The sequence below is a fragment of the Harpia harpyja genome, chromosome 1 (genome assembly GCF_026419915.1).
Source record: "Harpia harpyja isolate bHarHar1 chromosome 1, bHarHar1 primary haplotype, whole genome shotgun sequence".
In the NCBI taxonomy this organism is placed as follows: Eukaryota; Metazoa; Chordata; class Aves; order Accipitriformes; family Accipitridae; genus Harpia; species Harpia harpyja.
This window is the reverse complement of record NC_068940.1, coordinates 57,580,907-57,598,949: the sequence shown is the minus strand read 5'-3', so window position 1 is coordinate 57,598,949 and position 18,043 is coordinate 57,580,907. Positions and strand designations below refer to the sequence as shown.

The following is an 18,043-nucleotide window of genomic DNA, read 5'->3' as shown; positions in this document are numbered from 1 at the left end:
GAAAACACTTAGAAAATACAGGACTGGCAGTAACAGAGACTCCACGTTTAACTTCAGTGCCATCCCTTGCAGGGTCTTTCACCCTTGTTAGCTGTGGCGTATTCTTGGAAGGGTTGGTTGGGATTTTTTAAGGACACAAAGTATCATGACTGCATAACCCAGCACCAGCTCGCTCGGTGCTCGCTGGCTCGCTCTCTGACCGCCTACGCTGTTAAGTCCACGTGAAACCGTGAGCTGCCTTCTGTGTATCAACATCTGAAAGCAGTGAAACTGCCAGAAAGCTGTTTATATTGCTGAAATGGTTTAAGGGGTGAAACCCGTTTTTTAGAGGATATTTTCCCAAGTAGAAAGCTTTAAACATATAACCACGCACACAAACTCCCTGGCCAGATGGCACGCATGGCAAACATGAGGAATCTGGCTTCTGAAGGAACTGCAGTGAGAAATGACTAGAGCAGCCAGATAAAGTCTAGGAAAAGGATACGTGTACACGTTTTCACTCCTGTTTACTGAGCAAAAAAAGGTAGGAAGCATTTGGATTGCTTCCTTTCTACAGAAAAGGAAGGACAACGATTATATTCACAACCAAATGGCTTGTGAATGAGTGGTCGTGGGATGTAAACATGGGAGAGGTATTCACCCGGGGCTGGCAGGAAGCCGTCGTCTATGCTGTCCTCCAAGAAAGTGCCTGTTGGGTCTGAGCTATACCTCTGGACAAAGCTGTCTTCCCTCACAGGGTGCCCCTGCTAGGTTTGAAGTAGACAAAAACAATATTAAAGGGATTGTTCTGTAGAAGTTGATCCATATAGAAGTTGCTCCTTTTTTAAAGGTCATCCCACTTACCCCGTTTCTGTCAATGCAGGTTGTAGCAGAATTGTTGCTAGTAGCACTCTTTTAAAAAAAGAGAGACAAAGAAAATACAGACATCATGAGAAGCAGTTCACTCTTAAAATTGCTTGTCATGTTTCTACAGAGGAAAAGTTTCATACCAATGAACTCAAGAGGGGAGTGCGGGATGTTGAGGGGCTGTTGAAGAAGCCCTGGTGTGGCACGAGATACTCATCCGCGTCCACTATATCTTCCATGTCCTCCTCCTCCATCAGGGTGCGATAAAACTTGGAGTCCGTAGGGCTGGGCAGGTGCATCCTATCGTCTCCCTGTGAGACAAGTTGGTGTGAGAGAGGACTCGCAGACTCCCTTCAAGCTCTCATTATCCCCTTCTCTGAGAGACAAAGTAATTTAGCGAGAGGTCCAAGATGTATAATCTTGATCTATGTGTTTAACCAAATTTACTTAGAGTTTAGGGGAATTTGGGCCTGCAATCTCTGTCTATGCTGCTGTAAAACATCTGCGTTTTGAAGAGGATCAAACTCTGTTCTCCTCTCAGGACTGCAGTATAGGCTGTTACTGGTCCTAGACTGGGACCAGTACTACGAGAACAGTGACTGGTCTTGAAATTCTGTTTGTGGTTCTAGCTGAATGTGTTAAGACCTGGAAAGCAACAGTAAATCTGGCCTTAAATTATCAATATTGCATGTTTTCATATGCATTACTAATCATTTTGGGTCTCATATTAAATGCCCATCAGACATCTTCCTACCATTGGGTTTAGTACCTGTATAACGAGATAGCGTGGGGGATCACGGGCCATTTTTGAGAACTCCGCTATAAGTTCACGAAACTTGGGACGGCTGTCTGCATCGATCATCCAGCCTGGAGGGACGACAGGGAAAGCACCGCACAGATAAAGTTCTTCTGGTGATCAAACACAGAGCTTAAAATAAAATGTAACAGTGAAAAGAACAGCACCATGCGTGCTGTTAAGGTCCCTGTAAGGGACCACCATAAAAAGTTCATTCACCAGCCACTGTTGTGAATTTCAGCATTTAAAATGCACATCTTGGCAGTTTGGGGAAGAATGAAGGCGGTAACAAAACCCCATGTTGGAAAAGCTCCAGGCTGAGCCTGTCTCCTCTCCTGCTGGCCTATCTCCGCTTGGGCAGGCAGGTCACACCTGAGCGATAATAACGCATCAGTCCTCAGGATATAAAATGGGTGGCCAGCCTGGATCAGGTCCGAATTAGGCTGCTCTGAAGAATTTCCTGAAGGAAGGGAAGCAAACTAACTTCAGCAGGCGCACGGTCATTTGACCGTCTAGTCCTCACTGCACTGCTTCGTGAAATCCTGGGAAGCCTAAAGCAGAAGCTACCCTCTGTACCAGATGTCTTCTAAAATTCAAAACATCCTTGCTGGGGACATTTTGAAAGATTAACCGTATCTAAGCTGTATTTAATTAGTAAACGGACTTTAACAAAAACAAGTCCTACAGTTTAGTGTGGATCAATGCTAGAAGAGATTTCGAATATAGATACTGGTGGTTTAACATGTGAGATTACTTAGGAAACCCACACTTTCTGTTATCAACTAACAGATGAGCTGATGTAGAGACTCTTGTGTTTAAAATTAAAAATAATAAAGGTCAAGCTTAGTGTGTCTGGCTGAACTCATAAGAAGCAGCCTATCTATAGCAATGGAGAAATGAAGTGATAATATGACATCTGAAATCTACATTAGACAAAAATCTCATCATTGCTGGTGACTTTTTACCATGCTAGAAGTATGATTCCCTGCTAATTCAAGAAGAAATCCTTTTTGCTTTTAGACAGAGTGGAGCATTTGGGAGTTTGCTGCTGTTGCAGAGGTACCATCTACTATTTCTGAATTTATCTCTGAGTTGCATATGTTTAAATACTGCTTCTTAAATAAAAAAAATAAAAATTGCTGTGCAATAACTTTGAACATTTCAGTTCATACTCTCTGCTTATAAAAGAGATGGCCAGGAATCCTGAATTCCTTTAGACAAAATGGCATGGCTTCAACAGGGTCTGCGCTATAGCCTGCAAACACAGGGTGATCAGAGCGGTGAGAGATGTGCAACTGAGTCCTGTGGTAGAAGGAAGGTTCAAAGCCCAGATTCTCATGTTCTTGCATTTAAATTCAGTGTAACGGGATGAAAGGGGATGAGGAGACTCCACTAGTCATGTTTTAAAAGCAACAGCTACCTGATTAGGTGCCTGGAAAAATGCCTGCTTTCTACATCTGGCCTGACCCAAAGGAAGGGCAATGGTTGGAGCTGCTGAGCTTTGTGAAGGCTCAGCGCCTGAGGACGTGGTCTACTGCAGAGCTTTTAAAGACCTGGGACATGACCGCTGCAAGCAGAGATGTTGGCAGGACTGAGGTGTCAGTAGGGTTCAGCATCACCAAGGAGGAGTTTCCAGGACACTGCTTTTGGGTCTGGCCACCTCCCAGGCTAGGTGCACACATCTGGATCTGGTTCCTGTTTGCTTTGGTGAGCACAGGATCAGGCTTTCCCTGTGCAGTGCCTGTCCTGACAAAGCAACACTGGGGCACTGCAGGACTCCCCAAAAGTGCTGCACTACGGGGTGTTCATGGTAGTGTGGCTCCTGTTTCAGGAACAGGTACATTTTGCTCCAGTGAGAAGGTCTTAAATGCCACCTAGTGGGCTTTTTATCAGCATCCTCACAGACACTACTGGTAGCGAGCAGGGATGCGGCAGTCATGGTCTAGGGATGCATGGGAAGCCAGGTAATAATCTGACATTTTAGCAGCTGATATAGATGGAAAAGGGGTTTGGGATTCACAGGCTCTTTGATGTGCCCTAACAATGACCAAAAAGTGCTTCAGAGACCCCCAGCTCCTGTGCTACTTTACAGCAACAGCCATGTGCCGAAAAGGAGCCATCCAAAAATGAGGAAGAAATGGGATGAGGAACTCCAGATCCTCATTGCATCTGCCATTACAGTGGTGCCTGTGCTTACAGCACTCCTTTAGTAAAAGGAGCACATAATCCGTGTGTGTGATTGCTGGGGGAGGCATATTACTGAACTAAGGGGGAGCCTGGAGGAAAGGCAGCGTTACTTTTATTTTCTAGACACACAAAACCAGAGTATCAGGTAAAGTGGGTGGTGTTATGCTGATTTATACTGCCTGACAGTATCAGTTTAAAATAATTGACAATATCAGCCAGTGGTGTGAATGGTGAAAAAACATTAGTTGGCTGAATTAGTGACTAACGAAACCATATCCTGTGCTCCTAGTTAAAGCTCAAGGGACGGGAACACGCTCTGGTGTCACCACTCTTTTCACATAACCCTATTTCTGTGCGATCACCAAGAACACAGCGTATACAAATGTGACATAATGAAGGCAGTTGTGCTACTTATTTGACTTAGGTTAAGTACCCACAACCCCAAATGTGAACTCACATTTGACCATGATCATGTACACATCAATGGTACAGATGGGGGGCTGGGGCAAACGCTCGCCCTTCTCCAAAACAGAGGAGATTTCACTGGCAGGGATCCCGTCGTACGGCTTGGACCCAAATGTCATCAGCTCCCAAACTGTCACACCTGCAGGGTGGGAAGGGAAGATTGTGAGAGAGGCTTTTCCAGGAGCCGGGGTGCTTGGCCTGGGCGCAGAGAGGCTGTGAGTAGAGAGGGCTTTCCCACAGGCACTGCATTGCCAGAGCCCCACCCAGGAAAAGCATTTTCTGCCATGATTTTGAAGAGAGACAAATTAGTAAAACAGGTTGAAATCATTTCAGGTTTCCTTTTCAGGTTTTGGTGGGGTTTTTTTTGTTTGTTTTTTTTTTTTTTAATCTCAGCTACTAGTAGCTCAGTGTCCAACATCCCACAAACTTCTCAGCCCCACAGAAAGGAAATGCAGGTTACCACCTCCCGACTCCAACCCAGCAAGTGGTTTCAAAAATGGAAGTTGTATTTTTATTTCAAAACAATCTCTTTGGAGACAAGCAAGAGCAGTTTTTAAAAGATGTGTAAACCAGCTGCCTCAGCGTCATTTACTGACATACCACGTACTCTTGTGATGTAGCTGTTGTGATTGTCTGGTAGCTTAGGATACAAAACAAGATTTTGGATGCCAAGATACGTGAATGGATTAAGAGGACCAGAGGCTGTACTTTTTCTAAAAGGACACAGGATCTGACCATCTGCATTAAATATTTTCCAGGAATATAACAGCTCATGGAGTAGAAATTTTGGAATAAGTTGCTCTGAAAAGTTTCATTTCTGCTTCTCTTTCTTTCAACTTGGCTTACGAACTATACCAAATATAAAATGAATTCTCTAAGGAGGAGAATTGCTTCCCACTTTGCTTCCCTTTCAGCGTTGTCCTCTCAATACCAGGACAGCACAAACATTTTAGGCTACAGAAGTTACACTGATAGACGCTGACTGACAGCATGGCCAATAGTTTTAAGTCTTCCCTCTAGTTATGTGGCTTTATTGTCAGCTCAGTTATATTTCACATAAAGCTGCTGAAGAAAAGCGTCAGCAGAACTTCAGCAAATGGAGCAGAGTCTCCTACCTGCAGTCCCTTTCAGGGAGGGCTCATCATCTGAAAGCATATTCTGCAAAACATCTTATACCTCACTAGCATGAAATTTCATGGGAATTTTACTTTACTGAATAGGTGATTTGGGCCCATTGTTTGTTTAATCTCTCAGTCTTCTCATAATAGGAAGAAGAAAGCTCTGTGTAGAGTCACCAGCAAATCCTGCAATTTTCCAACCCATTTGCAATAATTATAACCAGGTTTAGACTCACCATAACTCCAGACATCACTTTGATGAGTGTAAATCCGGTGTAAAATTGACTCCAAGGCCATCCATTTAATAGGAACCTAGGAAAATTCACAAATAAGCCTTAAGAGGCTGAACCAAAATTTATCAGCGGTATTTACCACCAGGTGGTGTTTAAACGAGTAGTTTGGTTGTAGAAGGGAAAAAACCAACCAAGAAACACCACAACTATCAGAGTGGTAGAGCAGGCAACTTTTGAGTCCCTTATTATTATTTTCATTTATTATGTTGAACCTGGGAACTTGTGAAATATTAGGCATATTAGAAATATCTCTTACAAATTAGTTTTACAATATTTTTAACAGTCAAATTACTATTTTTTTAACCTTCTCCTATCATAACAGGACACAAATCCAGTCTCAGGCTATATGACAAAAACTGGTCTGCGCTCATATGGTTTCCATTTATGGTCTCCGCAATATTTGCAAGCAGCTTCATTTTAATTTCTCAGCAGGACACATTCCCTCCATCAGCACGTAGTACAACACAAAGGCGTGTTGAACCAAGTCTGACAGGTCTTTCTTCTGCTATAAATACACAGCATTGCCTTTTTCTTCATAAACGGCACAGTGTTATTGGTGTTGGCTACACTGATGAATTCAGCCATGCTTTTTTTTTTTTTTATGTTTTTTTAATAATGTTGCTTTTTCCCAGACATTCTGGGTGGGAATTTCAAAAGCATTAGCTGCTCTGCTACCTCCGCTCCCACTGCAGTCCCACTGGCCTGACGCTGCTTTGGCTGATTTCAGAGGACTCCCACAGGCTTCAAAGGCAGCACGCTGAGATGGCAGCTGAGCGCTTTGAAAACCCCACTCTCTTTTTTTGCCCTGTGTTTAAAGCTTGTGCACAAGCACACAAACACCGACAAATGTGCAGCGGTTCATTTTGCTGATGCGCTTTACCTTGCCTCCCTCAGCGTGATACTCCTTCTCATCAGCGCCGAGCAGCTTTGCCAGCCCAAAGTCCGTGATTTTCACATGTTGAGGAGTCTTAACAAGGACGTTCCTGGCAGCAAGGTCACGGTGCACCAGGCGACGTTCCTCCAAGTAGTTCATTCCCTGCAATACGACAGACCATGGGTAGGCATCACACACTCTGACCTTGGATGCGCAAACGAGTTACCAAATGTCAGCCACTCTGTGGTAACTGTATGCACACCACCATAAACACGTGGCAACCTATTGCCCCTTCAGAAAAGGTCTGCTGTTTCAATTTACATGATAGTTATTGCAGGGTGAGGATGTGCGCTTGCACAGTTACAAGGAGAAGTAACTATTACCCTCCAGGAAACTTATTGTGGGTCCATGTGCCAGTGGAGCCATGGAGAAAAAAGGGACAGTAGCAGGTATAGCAGGGGATGCAGTTCCTTTAGGATTTAGTTGAAGAAATATAAAATTGGGATAAGACTTGAAAATAAGGGGTTAAACCCTTCTTTCAGCTGCATTTGTGCAACCCCAGTGACTTCAGGAGAGCACAGTGCAGAATTTAACTATCACCTTCCATGCACACACAGGCCAACCCTACAGAGAGTATGTAGACACTAATGGCCTGGGAGAAGAGTCCAAGCAAAAATAAATTAATGTTTCAAAGTTGTCAATTCTGCATCTCGTTACAGTGTACTCTGCCTTCTCCCTGCTAACAATGAGGCATCCCACCACAAAGGTGAGAAAAGGAAATAAAATTAAAAAATTCATTTTATGGCTGAGGTCAGAGTTGCATCTATTTTCAAGTCCTCTTTGAAAAGGCAAGTTCTTCCAGTTTCACTGCCTCCCATGATCAGACTGGGTTTGCCATAGCATATGTGCTTTTTTGGTACAACTGCGTCTTGTGAGGCATATGAAGAGGAAGAATACTACTAATTTTGCCAGTTTGACTTTTAAGGTATGAATCTAACAGCTGCATTTCTGACCACAGAGATTATTCCCCTTTCCCTCAACTCCAATCTCTTGGTGTATGGAATCAAAAAGTTCATGATTTTTAAGTTTCCTGCAAGATCCTTTCTAAAAACCACAATTATTCCCAGTCGATAGGCTTCTGCTGGCAGCAGCTTACACGCTTGTATTTTTATGAAGAGAGAATTAATAAAAAAGTACTTCTAACCTACAAATTTAGCACCAAAATGATCATGCTGATGTGATGACAGAGCACTGGAGGGAATAATTCCCTTCCAGCCTCCACTCCCTTCCTAAGCCCACTGCTAACCTGGACCACCATCGAATCCTCCACCCAAGTCCCTCAGCAGAACTTCACCCATGCGCTGCTAATGTTGCCAAAACAAACCACCCAAACAAACTGGCGCAATGCCACTACGAGCATGCATTTATTTGCAAAAATATATCTTTAGTGAGCAGAGCTCTTGAAACAAAAAATCTTGAGCTGCTGACAGAAAGCAGACTATCTTAAAAAAAAAAATCACATAATCTAGCCCCAACAGGACAAAAAATCTCCAGCTAAATGTGTCTTGCTGCAGAGACTTATTAAGACACAAAGCTGCTGAAAGGCAGAATATCAGTTTCACACTAAGCTGTTTAAGATGCTGATGGCTAAAAGACTTGTGCACATGCATGACCATATACTGAAGACATTTGAACTGCTCATCTAGAAAGCTCAGCAGATCTGTAATTGTGTACAGGCCTGGGATTTAAGATATTTTTCATCATTAAGTGTGAGACCAATGTGTTCAAAGAGTTACTTCGTAGTGTTTCTGCATGCGGAGAGTCTATGGTCTGTCATAACATCTTGTCTGAAAGACAGGACTCCATACCTCAGAGAAAGATAATGTTTATAGATGCAAAGAAAACTTTAACTCAAAGCTGTGAAAACAGAAACAAAAATAAGCTTCCTAGGGAACGTGCCTCCTGCTGGTTAGTTACCAGACATAAATATATTTGTTTCAACTTTTTTCCCCCTCCAAAAGTACATTTTTAAAGAGTCAGAGAATGTCCAAAAATCTGGCATGACTTTATCAGAGTAGTAACACCAGACACATTGGTGGGAAAAAGCCGTATGTGTGATTTATGAGGACTTCGAGGAGAACTTCAGTGTGGAGCAGCAGCAACATACAAAGAAGTATGTTGAAGGTCAGGCATTGCTGGAGAGGGTAGAGGTTGCTATGGGCAAGTGTTGAACTGACACCAAAAAAATCAAACAGAAGCTAACAATTGTGAATGGCAACCTTTCGGGCAAGTGATGCCCCAAGGATCAATTTTGCCACCTTAAAAATTAACAAGGAGGGGGAGGAGGAGGAGGAGGGAAATGTGGCCTCCAGCTCATCCTCCAAAAGGACTGAAACCAGGACAGAGCAGGAACTGATTTCAAACAAGAGAGCAAAAGAGTCAGAAAAAGGCAGTTCACATCCTGGGTGGACACATAAATTAAAATTCACTTGCTGTGGAGAGCCCTGTAAAAAAGTACACACACTGAGATGAAAAATGTGCTCTGTATGCTTTTGGTGTATACATTTCTGAGGTCATCAGCATGTTTCCTGAAAGCAAACCATGGCCGGGCGAGCCTGGGATGTATACAAGGTCTCAAGGGACTGATAAGGCTATAAGTGTGTGGTTAGCTTGCAGACAGGCATTCCTGAAATAAGCAGCATTAAAGCAGCTGAGCTTTGTGGATACTGCCATCTCATACAACGAATCTCCAACAAACTGCAGCTATTTTTTTTGCTGGTTTTGCTCCATTCTTTCACGCTTGCAAATGGCTAACCACCTTCCAAACACAGCATATTGCTGCTAAAGGCTAGAGGCTGTACTTCAGCTTACTTTGCTGCTCTTCTCTTTGGCAAACAGTTCCAGGTGTGATAACGAGTCTTTTATTTGGCACTATGGCCATTGCAATTAGATTACAGGCACCAACTCAGTGCATATAAATTACAGAACAGCCCTGAGGTGCCTGAATGTCTTTCAGTCACAGCGAGCCTGAGCTAGAATGGAGCTGGTATTTATTAATCAGCAGTTTCAATCCCCAGGCCTTGGAGATTTCAGCCTGAAATTCTCTGAGGCACACAAGAAGGTGTATTCAACATCACTGTTTGCCCCGTGGCACAGCCCAAAGATGGAAGCAGCACTTTGGTATGAGAATTGCCAAATTCTATTCCCTTCCCTGCCACAGCTTCATTGCATCACATTATCATTTCATTACTGGGTGTTTGGTTTGGACATAAATGTCTTGGTGATAATATTACGCTGTCTAGGAGCATTTTGAAGAATAGTTAAGGTTTGCTCAGCAGCTTGAAAATGGTAAATTGTTTAAGACAAAGTAACCACTTACTGTCACATATAAGGTATCTAGGAACCATGTGGTGAATAGAAAGATTTACAGAGATAGGTAAGTAAATTACATGCTGTCAGATCTCCATGTTAGAGTCTGAGTTTTAGCTGATCTGGAGGTGTGCTGGTCCGCTCACCTTTGCAATCTGCACACACCAGTTGAGAAGGTACTGGGAGCCGATGTTGTCCTTGTGCTCTCGGATGTAATCAAGGAGGCAGCCGTAAGGCATCAGCTGTGTGATGAGCTGGACAGTAGAAGTGAGGCAGATTCCCAACAAGCGGCACACATGAGGATTGTCAACACTAGCCATCACGTAAGCTTCCTGGGAAGAAAGAAAAAAAAGCAATGCGAAACACTCCCTTTGGCATGACACAAATATTTGGAGGCAGTTTAAAATAAGTTGGTCATTCAAGAGGTTGCTAAAATACTATATGCAAACTCTTTGCCCCATATCACATACAAAATACTTGTATTTCCCACTCTATGGACCAAATTTCTTCCACTCAGTGGGAGCTCCAGGTTGTGAACACTGAAGCATCACTGAGATGCCGCAGCAGAGCCAGTCTTCCACTACTGGTACACCAAGCAAACATTGGACACAAAATCCTGGGGACAAAACTTACAGACCTAGGAGGAATTAATAAATTGAACATCAGCTGGAATCTGATGGGATTTCATCATTTTGAGCACCTAGTTGCAAGGGCAACACATCTTGTGAACACGTCATATGGCTTTTTTTCCTCCACAGATCTTTTCACAAAACTGACTGGAAATTAGTATTTTTGAGACTTCCGCCCTTCTGTCAAAGGATTATACTAACCCAGAAAGTCAAAAGTTGTCATCTAGGATGTGACTGACAGTTTGACTTTTTAAAAAGAGACCATGTTCTTCTTGACCATGTTGCTCTTCAGTCCATGTCAAACCAAACAGGTTAATAATCGGTTCAGCTCTTTAGAAGCTTGAATATGTGTCTTGCTTTAAGCAACACTGGGGAAAATATCGTCCCTAATTGGAAAAACTGTTTTAGACCCATATAGCAATGTAAATGATACTAGGAAGGTGATTATAATGTGGGAGCCCAAGCATAATAAACCCTTCGGTCAACTGGAATTTTGTGTTTGCGTTTCATAAATATGTGAAAAACTCTTCTTTCAAGCCTGGGTTCACCCTATGTAGCTTTAGGTACCTAGCAAAGGTACCCAAGGTACCTCCTCTTCCTTTGCTCTTCTGTAGGAAGGGAGGGGCCCCTTCAGAGGCTGGTGCAGTACACTCCAGACACACTGAATACATCCTTTAACATGGCCACGGGGTAAAAACCCCTGACTTCATGGGTTTTGTGTGCAAAAACTACTTATGGATTGAAAATTGAGATCTATATTTATATTGACATCCACTGTCAAGTGCCAGCTCAAAGAATGGATTCCAATTGGGGAAAAAAAGCAGAGCTGAAGTCGTTTGGTTTTTTTTAAGTAACTTTGTGTCTGATTTACAGTGTATTACTTTTAGATATTTTTAAAGCCATTTGATTGAAAACCAACACAATGGGAAATAAATGGGAATTTTTCCATGCAGTGAGCTTTTAGGTCAGCATCTTAACTCAGCATCTGGAGTGACACCAACTAATCATCCCTTGGCAATTCAGCATTAGGCTAGCAGCCCCTCAAAGCCTAAAATCATAGTGAAGACACTACTGTGGCAAGGAAAGGAGCAAATCTGCACTTTCTAAGAGCTTAAGAAAAGAAATACCATAGCACTTTACTCATCATCTAACAAGCTTTCCACAGATGTCACATAGCTGTGTAGCTGGTAAGAACTATTATTAAACAAAGTTATTAAAGCAATGACGTTCAAGAAATAAGCAACCCCATTTCTTAAGCAATACTTTCTGGCCTTGGTATTGTTTGCTGTACCAGCCTAAGCAAAACATGATGTAATGCATCTTCTTGAGGTGCTAATTCTGCATTTGATATCCTTGTTTTGGAACCCCTGGGATGAAAGTGGCCTCCAGGCAGCCAGGTTAAAGAAGATCTCCAGCAGAATTGGGTAAGTGCTCCTCAACCTACTGCAGCATGTGAGCAGGTCATTGAAAAACAACCCTCTGTCATGGATAGCACTGATTCTGTGGGCTACCCTGAGGAAAGACAAAGCAAGAACACAATCTGCTATTCAATTACATAGATATTTGTGGTAGCATTTTTTAGAGAATCTTGCAAATCCGTTATACGATGCTCAGATGTAAACAGACCAAAACATGCTCATCTCCCTAGGCTTCCAAACTGAGCCATCGTACTGATGAAGGGTGTCTGTTCCTTGCCTTGCTTCCTGTTGGGATTCAGATCCATATTGTATTCATTTCAGCAGCAGGGGAAGGGGTGTGGAATCTGCAGAGTCGGAGCTGTTCTCACTGCCCATCTGCTGCGCAGCCTGCACAGGGCTGACCTGGGGGCTGAGAACTGGGATGCTGAGAGAGCGGGGTGGGCGTACAGGCCACACAGCTTTCGGAGAGCGTCCAAGCGTTGACACCGCCTATTGCATTCGATACTGCAAACTAAAATAGGCCACTGCCTCCTCGCAGGGAGCAGAAGGGAGCTATTGTGCGGTCGTGGGTCCCTCTAAGTAGCCCAAGACATTAAAGTGGGCCTTTGTTTCAACTGTTTATCTTGGAAATCTCTGCGGTACGCTCTGACCTGCTCCAAGTATGCTTGGTATTCAACAACAATCTTCTGAATTAGCCCTACCCTAATAAAGCTAGTGAAAGCTCGCCTGGATTATATGAGCTAAAGCTGCTGTGCTTGTTCTATACCTAGCGTGTTTCTGTAAGACAAATCATCTTTAATTGGACGTTATTATCTCTGAGGTTTCAGTGACCTTGAAAAGTTGGTTGTGTAGTAAAAATCTGTTTTGAGAGGAGCTTTTGAGTCATTCCTCTGACTTCTTTCACTGGTTTTGTATTTTTAAAAATTTTCTTCTGAAATATAGAATGAATTCCACCAAACAAATCATCTAAAAAATGAACAGGACTGAAAAAAGCAAGAGCTTTTTATTAAGCATCCTAATTCAACGGAAAAGATAACGTGGGGATATGCTACAGAAACTTCTCTGAAAAGAGCAAGTACTTTGATATCATCAAAGAGCGCGCAGTCCCTGCATCTACTGCCCTGTCGTGTGACTATCTTGATCTGCTGAAGGCAGGATGCAGTACTGTAGGCTTATTCATTAACCCCTCCTTCAGTATACAGGAATTTAATGCAGTTAAGTCCAAAGCATCCTTTGTGAAGACTGTGTTATGCTTCTTATCATTGTGAAGAGGGAAATGAGGGGCAGAGTTCAGGGCGGGCAGCTGAGCAGCATCTTTGCCAGCTCCTCAATCCAGGAACGCCAGCAAAGGGAGGGACCGCAGCCTGCCCGCAGGCAGGCGAGGGGCAGGGACCAGGGCCACAGGGGTCAGGGACCTGGGAAATGGCTGAGACTGGCCTGGAGTCTAACTAAGCTAAAATCAGGATGCTTCGTGTACGGATTCTGAGATGAACCACCTATTCTTTTGCATTGCTGCAATACACGTATCAAACCATATGGTATGTAACACATGCTCTGTTGCAGTAATGTATTGGAATAACACTGTTTATTCGGGGTGATTGGAAAAATCCAGTGTGCTTTATTATCATCAGTAGCACAGGTAGGTTTGTTCACAGCCATTCATCCTGACACTTCTCATGGTGAGACTTGGCCTTTTGTTAAGAACTTCGCCAGCTTGAACCATTTGAGATGAGCCTTCCTACCTGAGGTGTCATTTGCTGTCCAAAGCTGGATTTTTATTTGTTTTTAAATAAATTTCCTGCTAAAGTGGTTCAGTTCTTACCAAAATAAAAAAAAAAAAAATCCACATTTTTTCCCCATGGCTGAAGGACCATCACTTCCACACAAACAGGCTGTCCCAAGCTGTGGACCTGCACTTCACAGGTCCATTTGGGACGTACCAGGGATGTGTGCCCTCTCCCTGCAAAGAAGCACTCGATAGATGAGGCCCTGCCAAATCCAGGCTTCCAACCTACGCTTTCTAGAGGCACGCTCATGCAGGTATAGCAAGGAGAAGCTTAAAGACTTCATCTGTACCAAATACACTGTGCTGCCCAGAGAGTCCCTGGGCTGACCAGTCCTCCAGAGTGACCCCGCAGGCTCCAGCTCAGGGCTCGAAGGGCTGAACAGGGGACGGGGACAGCCCCCCCCCCCCCCCCCCCCGTGTTTCTTGTCACTGAGGACTGAACCACAGCACAGGAAAGCTGAACTGAACGTATACTGAACATCCGAGTGCTCCTCTCCGCACTCAGCATTTTCCTTTCCTCGTATATAAATAAATATCTTTGGTGCTTTATGTGGTATGGCTTCAGGTCTAGCAACAGAGTTCAGATTTTTAGCTACTTCAAATTCAGGGAACTTTGTATTTAGGGCTCTGGCTCACCTGTTGTAAACTCACACATTTATAAACTCCTGAAACAGCATCCCATAGCCTTTTTCTCCGTTTTCTGAAGTGATGAGCTATATCCAAGCAAAAAAATAAAATTCCCATGCCTCTTTCAGGAAGCAAGATAATTTCTTGCTGTTCATGACAGAGAAATCAGACAGCTGGGATATTTTTTTCTTTTGGATTTATAGTTAATTTAATGCTATGTAACCAAGCAACTAGCTTACGACAATCTGCAATGTCAGGATTCAAAAATCATTAGATATGTTGTTACTGGTTTTAGTTTTACTGCCATAATGGCAATGAATGCCACAGTTTAAGGCCTGAGAAAACAGAATTAGCTGTACGTGTACGGTCCTGACCTCTCCTTAGGCGCTACCCCACGAGTAAAACATCAGTATCTGGACTGTGAGCAAGGGCTTCATAGGAGACACAAAAGCACTTCACAGACTGGGCTGCAAAGTGCAGTACTTCTAGATGGAGAATGCAGTTTGGGGTGCAAAGTATTTCTTCCCACCCAAAATCCTTTAGTCCAAATTCCTTTAGTTGTTACAGAGGAAAACCCACAGATCACTGACAACTTGACAAAACAAACATAAAAACTTACATCGAGTATTTCCTTGTTGGCTTTTGGTGATGTAGCCTCTCTCAACTCTTTAATAGCAACAGGAATTTTAACCTTCTCCCCTTCTGGGATCCAAAGTCCCTACCAAAAAGAAGTACGAAGAGTTACTCAGTCTCACATCTACGGGTTAATTCTCCCAATTACTTATACATTTTACATCTTCTGAGTAGACTTAAATATTCTGAGCAATGGGAAGACATGGCAGACAACAAGAATATGCAAAAAACATGTCTTGTGGGCATTAACAAAATCCTGTTAGTGGAGTGAGTGGTATTTCTCTTTCAGTCACCTCTACCGTATTTTTTTGAAAAACCATGTTGATTACCTTCCCTGTATAAATAGCCCGAGACATGCATAAACAGCAACTTTTGCAGATGGAAATCTAATTAATTAGCGCATCACAGCAACTGAATGTGCAAAACCTTGCCACTTCAATTTATAAATCATGGGATGAAAAGAATTGGCATTTTCTTACGAAAACAAGATGGCATCTATACTGTGCAAATAATCCAGTCCTAACCATATGCAGTGGCAGGTAGGTTTATGTCTGACTGGTTCAGTGCTCTACATCTATAGTCAGGAGGCTATTTAGGTGGCAGATGAACAGCATGGCACTGTGAGGACACTCTGTTGACACCCCCAGCAAGGTAGGTGCACATTTTCAGAGGTCAATGGGATTTGTGCCCCTGAAGTTCCTAGCCATAGCTGGAAGCCTGCTTCAGAATAGAAAGCTTTATAAAGAGATATACGAAACTACAGTTTATATTTCAGTACTACTGGCAAAGCCTGAAACACATATCCTGAATAAAAGGAGGAGCACAGAAAAGTGGAACTTGGTGAAGAGGAACAAGCACCAAGAGAAAAAATACCTTGTGGACCTACACAGCTGAAGGTATGTAGACATTTTCACACATCTGAGTCAGTTCTAATGAAAAAGTGATTGACAATTCTAAAAACAAGACCCCAGCCCACACAGAAAAATGGCTTAGCACTGAGCTGACCAAGTGCATTTCTTTTTTTCCTAATATTCACAACAGGGTGTATTTGGCTGTGGTAGTTTTTAAGTTGAGATCTTTGTCCTCCAGGTTCAGCAGTATGACTTTGGCAACTTCTTATGTAAAACTTCCCACGTTACCCGGTTCATGACTCAACTAATGATGACTGAGTCACCTCTCTACCATTCAATATATACATGCTATAAAATCTAGTTTAAAAAAAAATCTACACAATGATCACAGCTCCCAGTTCATGCTTTGTTTGGGTGGCTTCTGCATGAGGGAGCAAGATGAAAAGGGGAAGAGAAACATGGTAATCTCACCTTATAAACAGTGCCAAAAGCTCCTGAGCCTAAAACTTTGACCTTTTTAAATTCTGTTTCCTTTAAAATTCTCAGATGAGCTTGGTTTGGTGCCTCCCCGCTGGGTGTCAGTGGTTCGACAAGCTGGTGCAGAGAGAAGATGACATTAGAAGGACATACAGTCTAGGAAGACAGCAAGCAGCATGGTTTGGGGAAGCAAATAAATCCTTCCTTTAAAATAATGAACATTTTATCCCACATGAAGTTTACGGGAGGACAGCTCCACTCTGTCCTGCAGCAATAAATATCTAAAGTTCCTCCAAATTTCAGAGGTAAAATCAATCACAGAGTGGCAACTGCCATTTTGAAGGAGAATGGAGGAATACTGCTGTTCAAACAAAGGCTTTGACTTCAAAGCCTTAAAACACATGGCATGAAGAACAATGTAACTACCACAGATCCTAAAGAAGATTTTTTTTTTTTAACTTGAGAATAAAGTATAAAAGTGTTTTAAATAACGGGCAAGAATCACCTGCAACCTTTCAGGTCTGCTCTTGTTTAACTGGATGAAATTCCCATGGTACCAGTGGCTCCCCCAGACCGCAGGGTTTACAAGCAGCAATTGAAACTCTGAGAGTGATTCTTTTCTCAATAAACAAGGCAATGTTAAATTGACTATTGATGTTTTCAAAATTTGATCTAAGACTTATTGCAAAAAGCAGTAATGCCCTCCAGACAGATATTTAACACTGTTTTGACGCATAAATCAGCTTTTTTGCTTAGTGATTTTTCCTTTTCCTTTCCTTTGAATGAAACTGTATTTAGCTAGATACAATCTGATTTCAGTGGGCTAGCAACCTTTCTGCTGTGATGAAATATCCTCATTTTGAGGAGTCCAGATGAGCTGAGCACAAACTGAACTCTCCTATCTCTACAACTGTAGAATACAGTGGTATGTAAAATATCGTTAGGTAGTGCATTAAAAAGCAGGACAGCTTTTTTTTAAGGATTTTAACGGCTGACTCTGCAAAGCCCGAACAGAAGGAAGCTGCAACTGGGCTTTTAGCAGTATGCTAAATACAATTTGCTAATTATTTACTAGGATTGGACTAGGAAGAGAAGGGGGCTAATCATAAAAGAGCAGTTTTAATCCAGGATAATGAATTTTGCTATTTTATATGTGAGGTACCCAGAGGGTGATGCTGTAAAGCACACAAAACCATGCAGAAAACAAAAAGCAGTGTAGAAACCCTGTTCATGCCCAACAGGGTGAACCATTCACTTTGATGGTTTTGTGGGGTTTTTGTGCTAAAAACAAACCAAAGACAAGACACAAACACTTCCTCAATTCCTTTCCCTCTTCTCCTTTCTCTCTTATTTTTTCCCTCAGGATCAGACATATGCCTGATCAAGGCGCAGAATTTTCAAAAGCACCCAAGTTGCCACAGCAGCCTCAAGGCTTGTCTGGAGGGAGAAAGGATTCGAGGCTGAGAGTCTACACAGCAAGGTGGTATGGATCAGCAAACACACTGCACCTCACCCTGAAGGCATAGTTTTTTTCTGAGCACACAATCTCAATGATTTTCATTGGGATTTAGACATCTAAATCCCCTAAAGCTTCTGAAAATTATATCCAGAAGGATCAGATTTGAGATTAAGTGAGGAGGTGGTAGGTGCACACTGCCTCTTTTCCGACCAGCG

At 42.7% G+C, this 18,043-nt stretch overlaps 1 protein-coding gene across 2 annotated transcripts in view; it reads right to left on the bottom strand.

Moving 5' to 3' along the window:
* Window positions 1–18,043, bottom strand: part of EGFR (epidermal growth factor receptor) — a 167,650-nt gene that overhangs the window by 8,000 nt on the left and 141,607 nt on the right. The window contains exons 18-27 of one of the 2 annotated variants that reach the window (XM_052795503.1): window positions 16,364–16,486; window positions 15,028–15,126; window positions 10,095–10,280; window positions 6,586–6,741; window positions 5,649–5,724; window positions 4,287–4,433; window positions 1,616–1,713; window positions 990–1,157; window positions 844–891; window positions 641–743 (exon numbers count right to left, since the gene is read on the bottom strand). In XM_052795503.1, coding sequence (XP_052651463.1) covers window positions 641–743; window positions 844–891; window positions 990–1,157; window positions 1,616–1,713; window positions 4,287–4,433; window positions 5,649–5,724; window positions 6,586–6,741; window positions 10,095–10,280; window positions 15,028–15,126; window positions 16,364–16,486 — 1,204 coding nt within the window. Of the gene's footprint in view, window positions 1–640; window positions 747–843; window positions 892–989; window positions 1,158–1,615; window positions 1,714–4,286; window positions 4,434–5,648; window positions 5,725–6,585; window positions 6,742–10,094; window positions 10,281–15,027; window positions 15,127–16,363; window positions 16,487–18,043 lie in introns of both variants that reach the window. The other variant, XM_052795494.1, reaches the window with a different exon arrangement.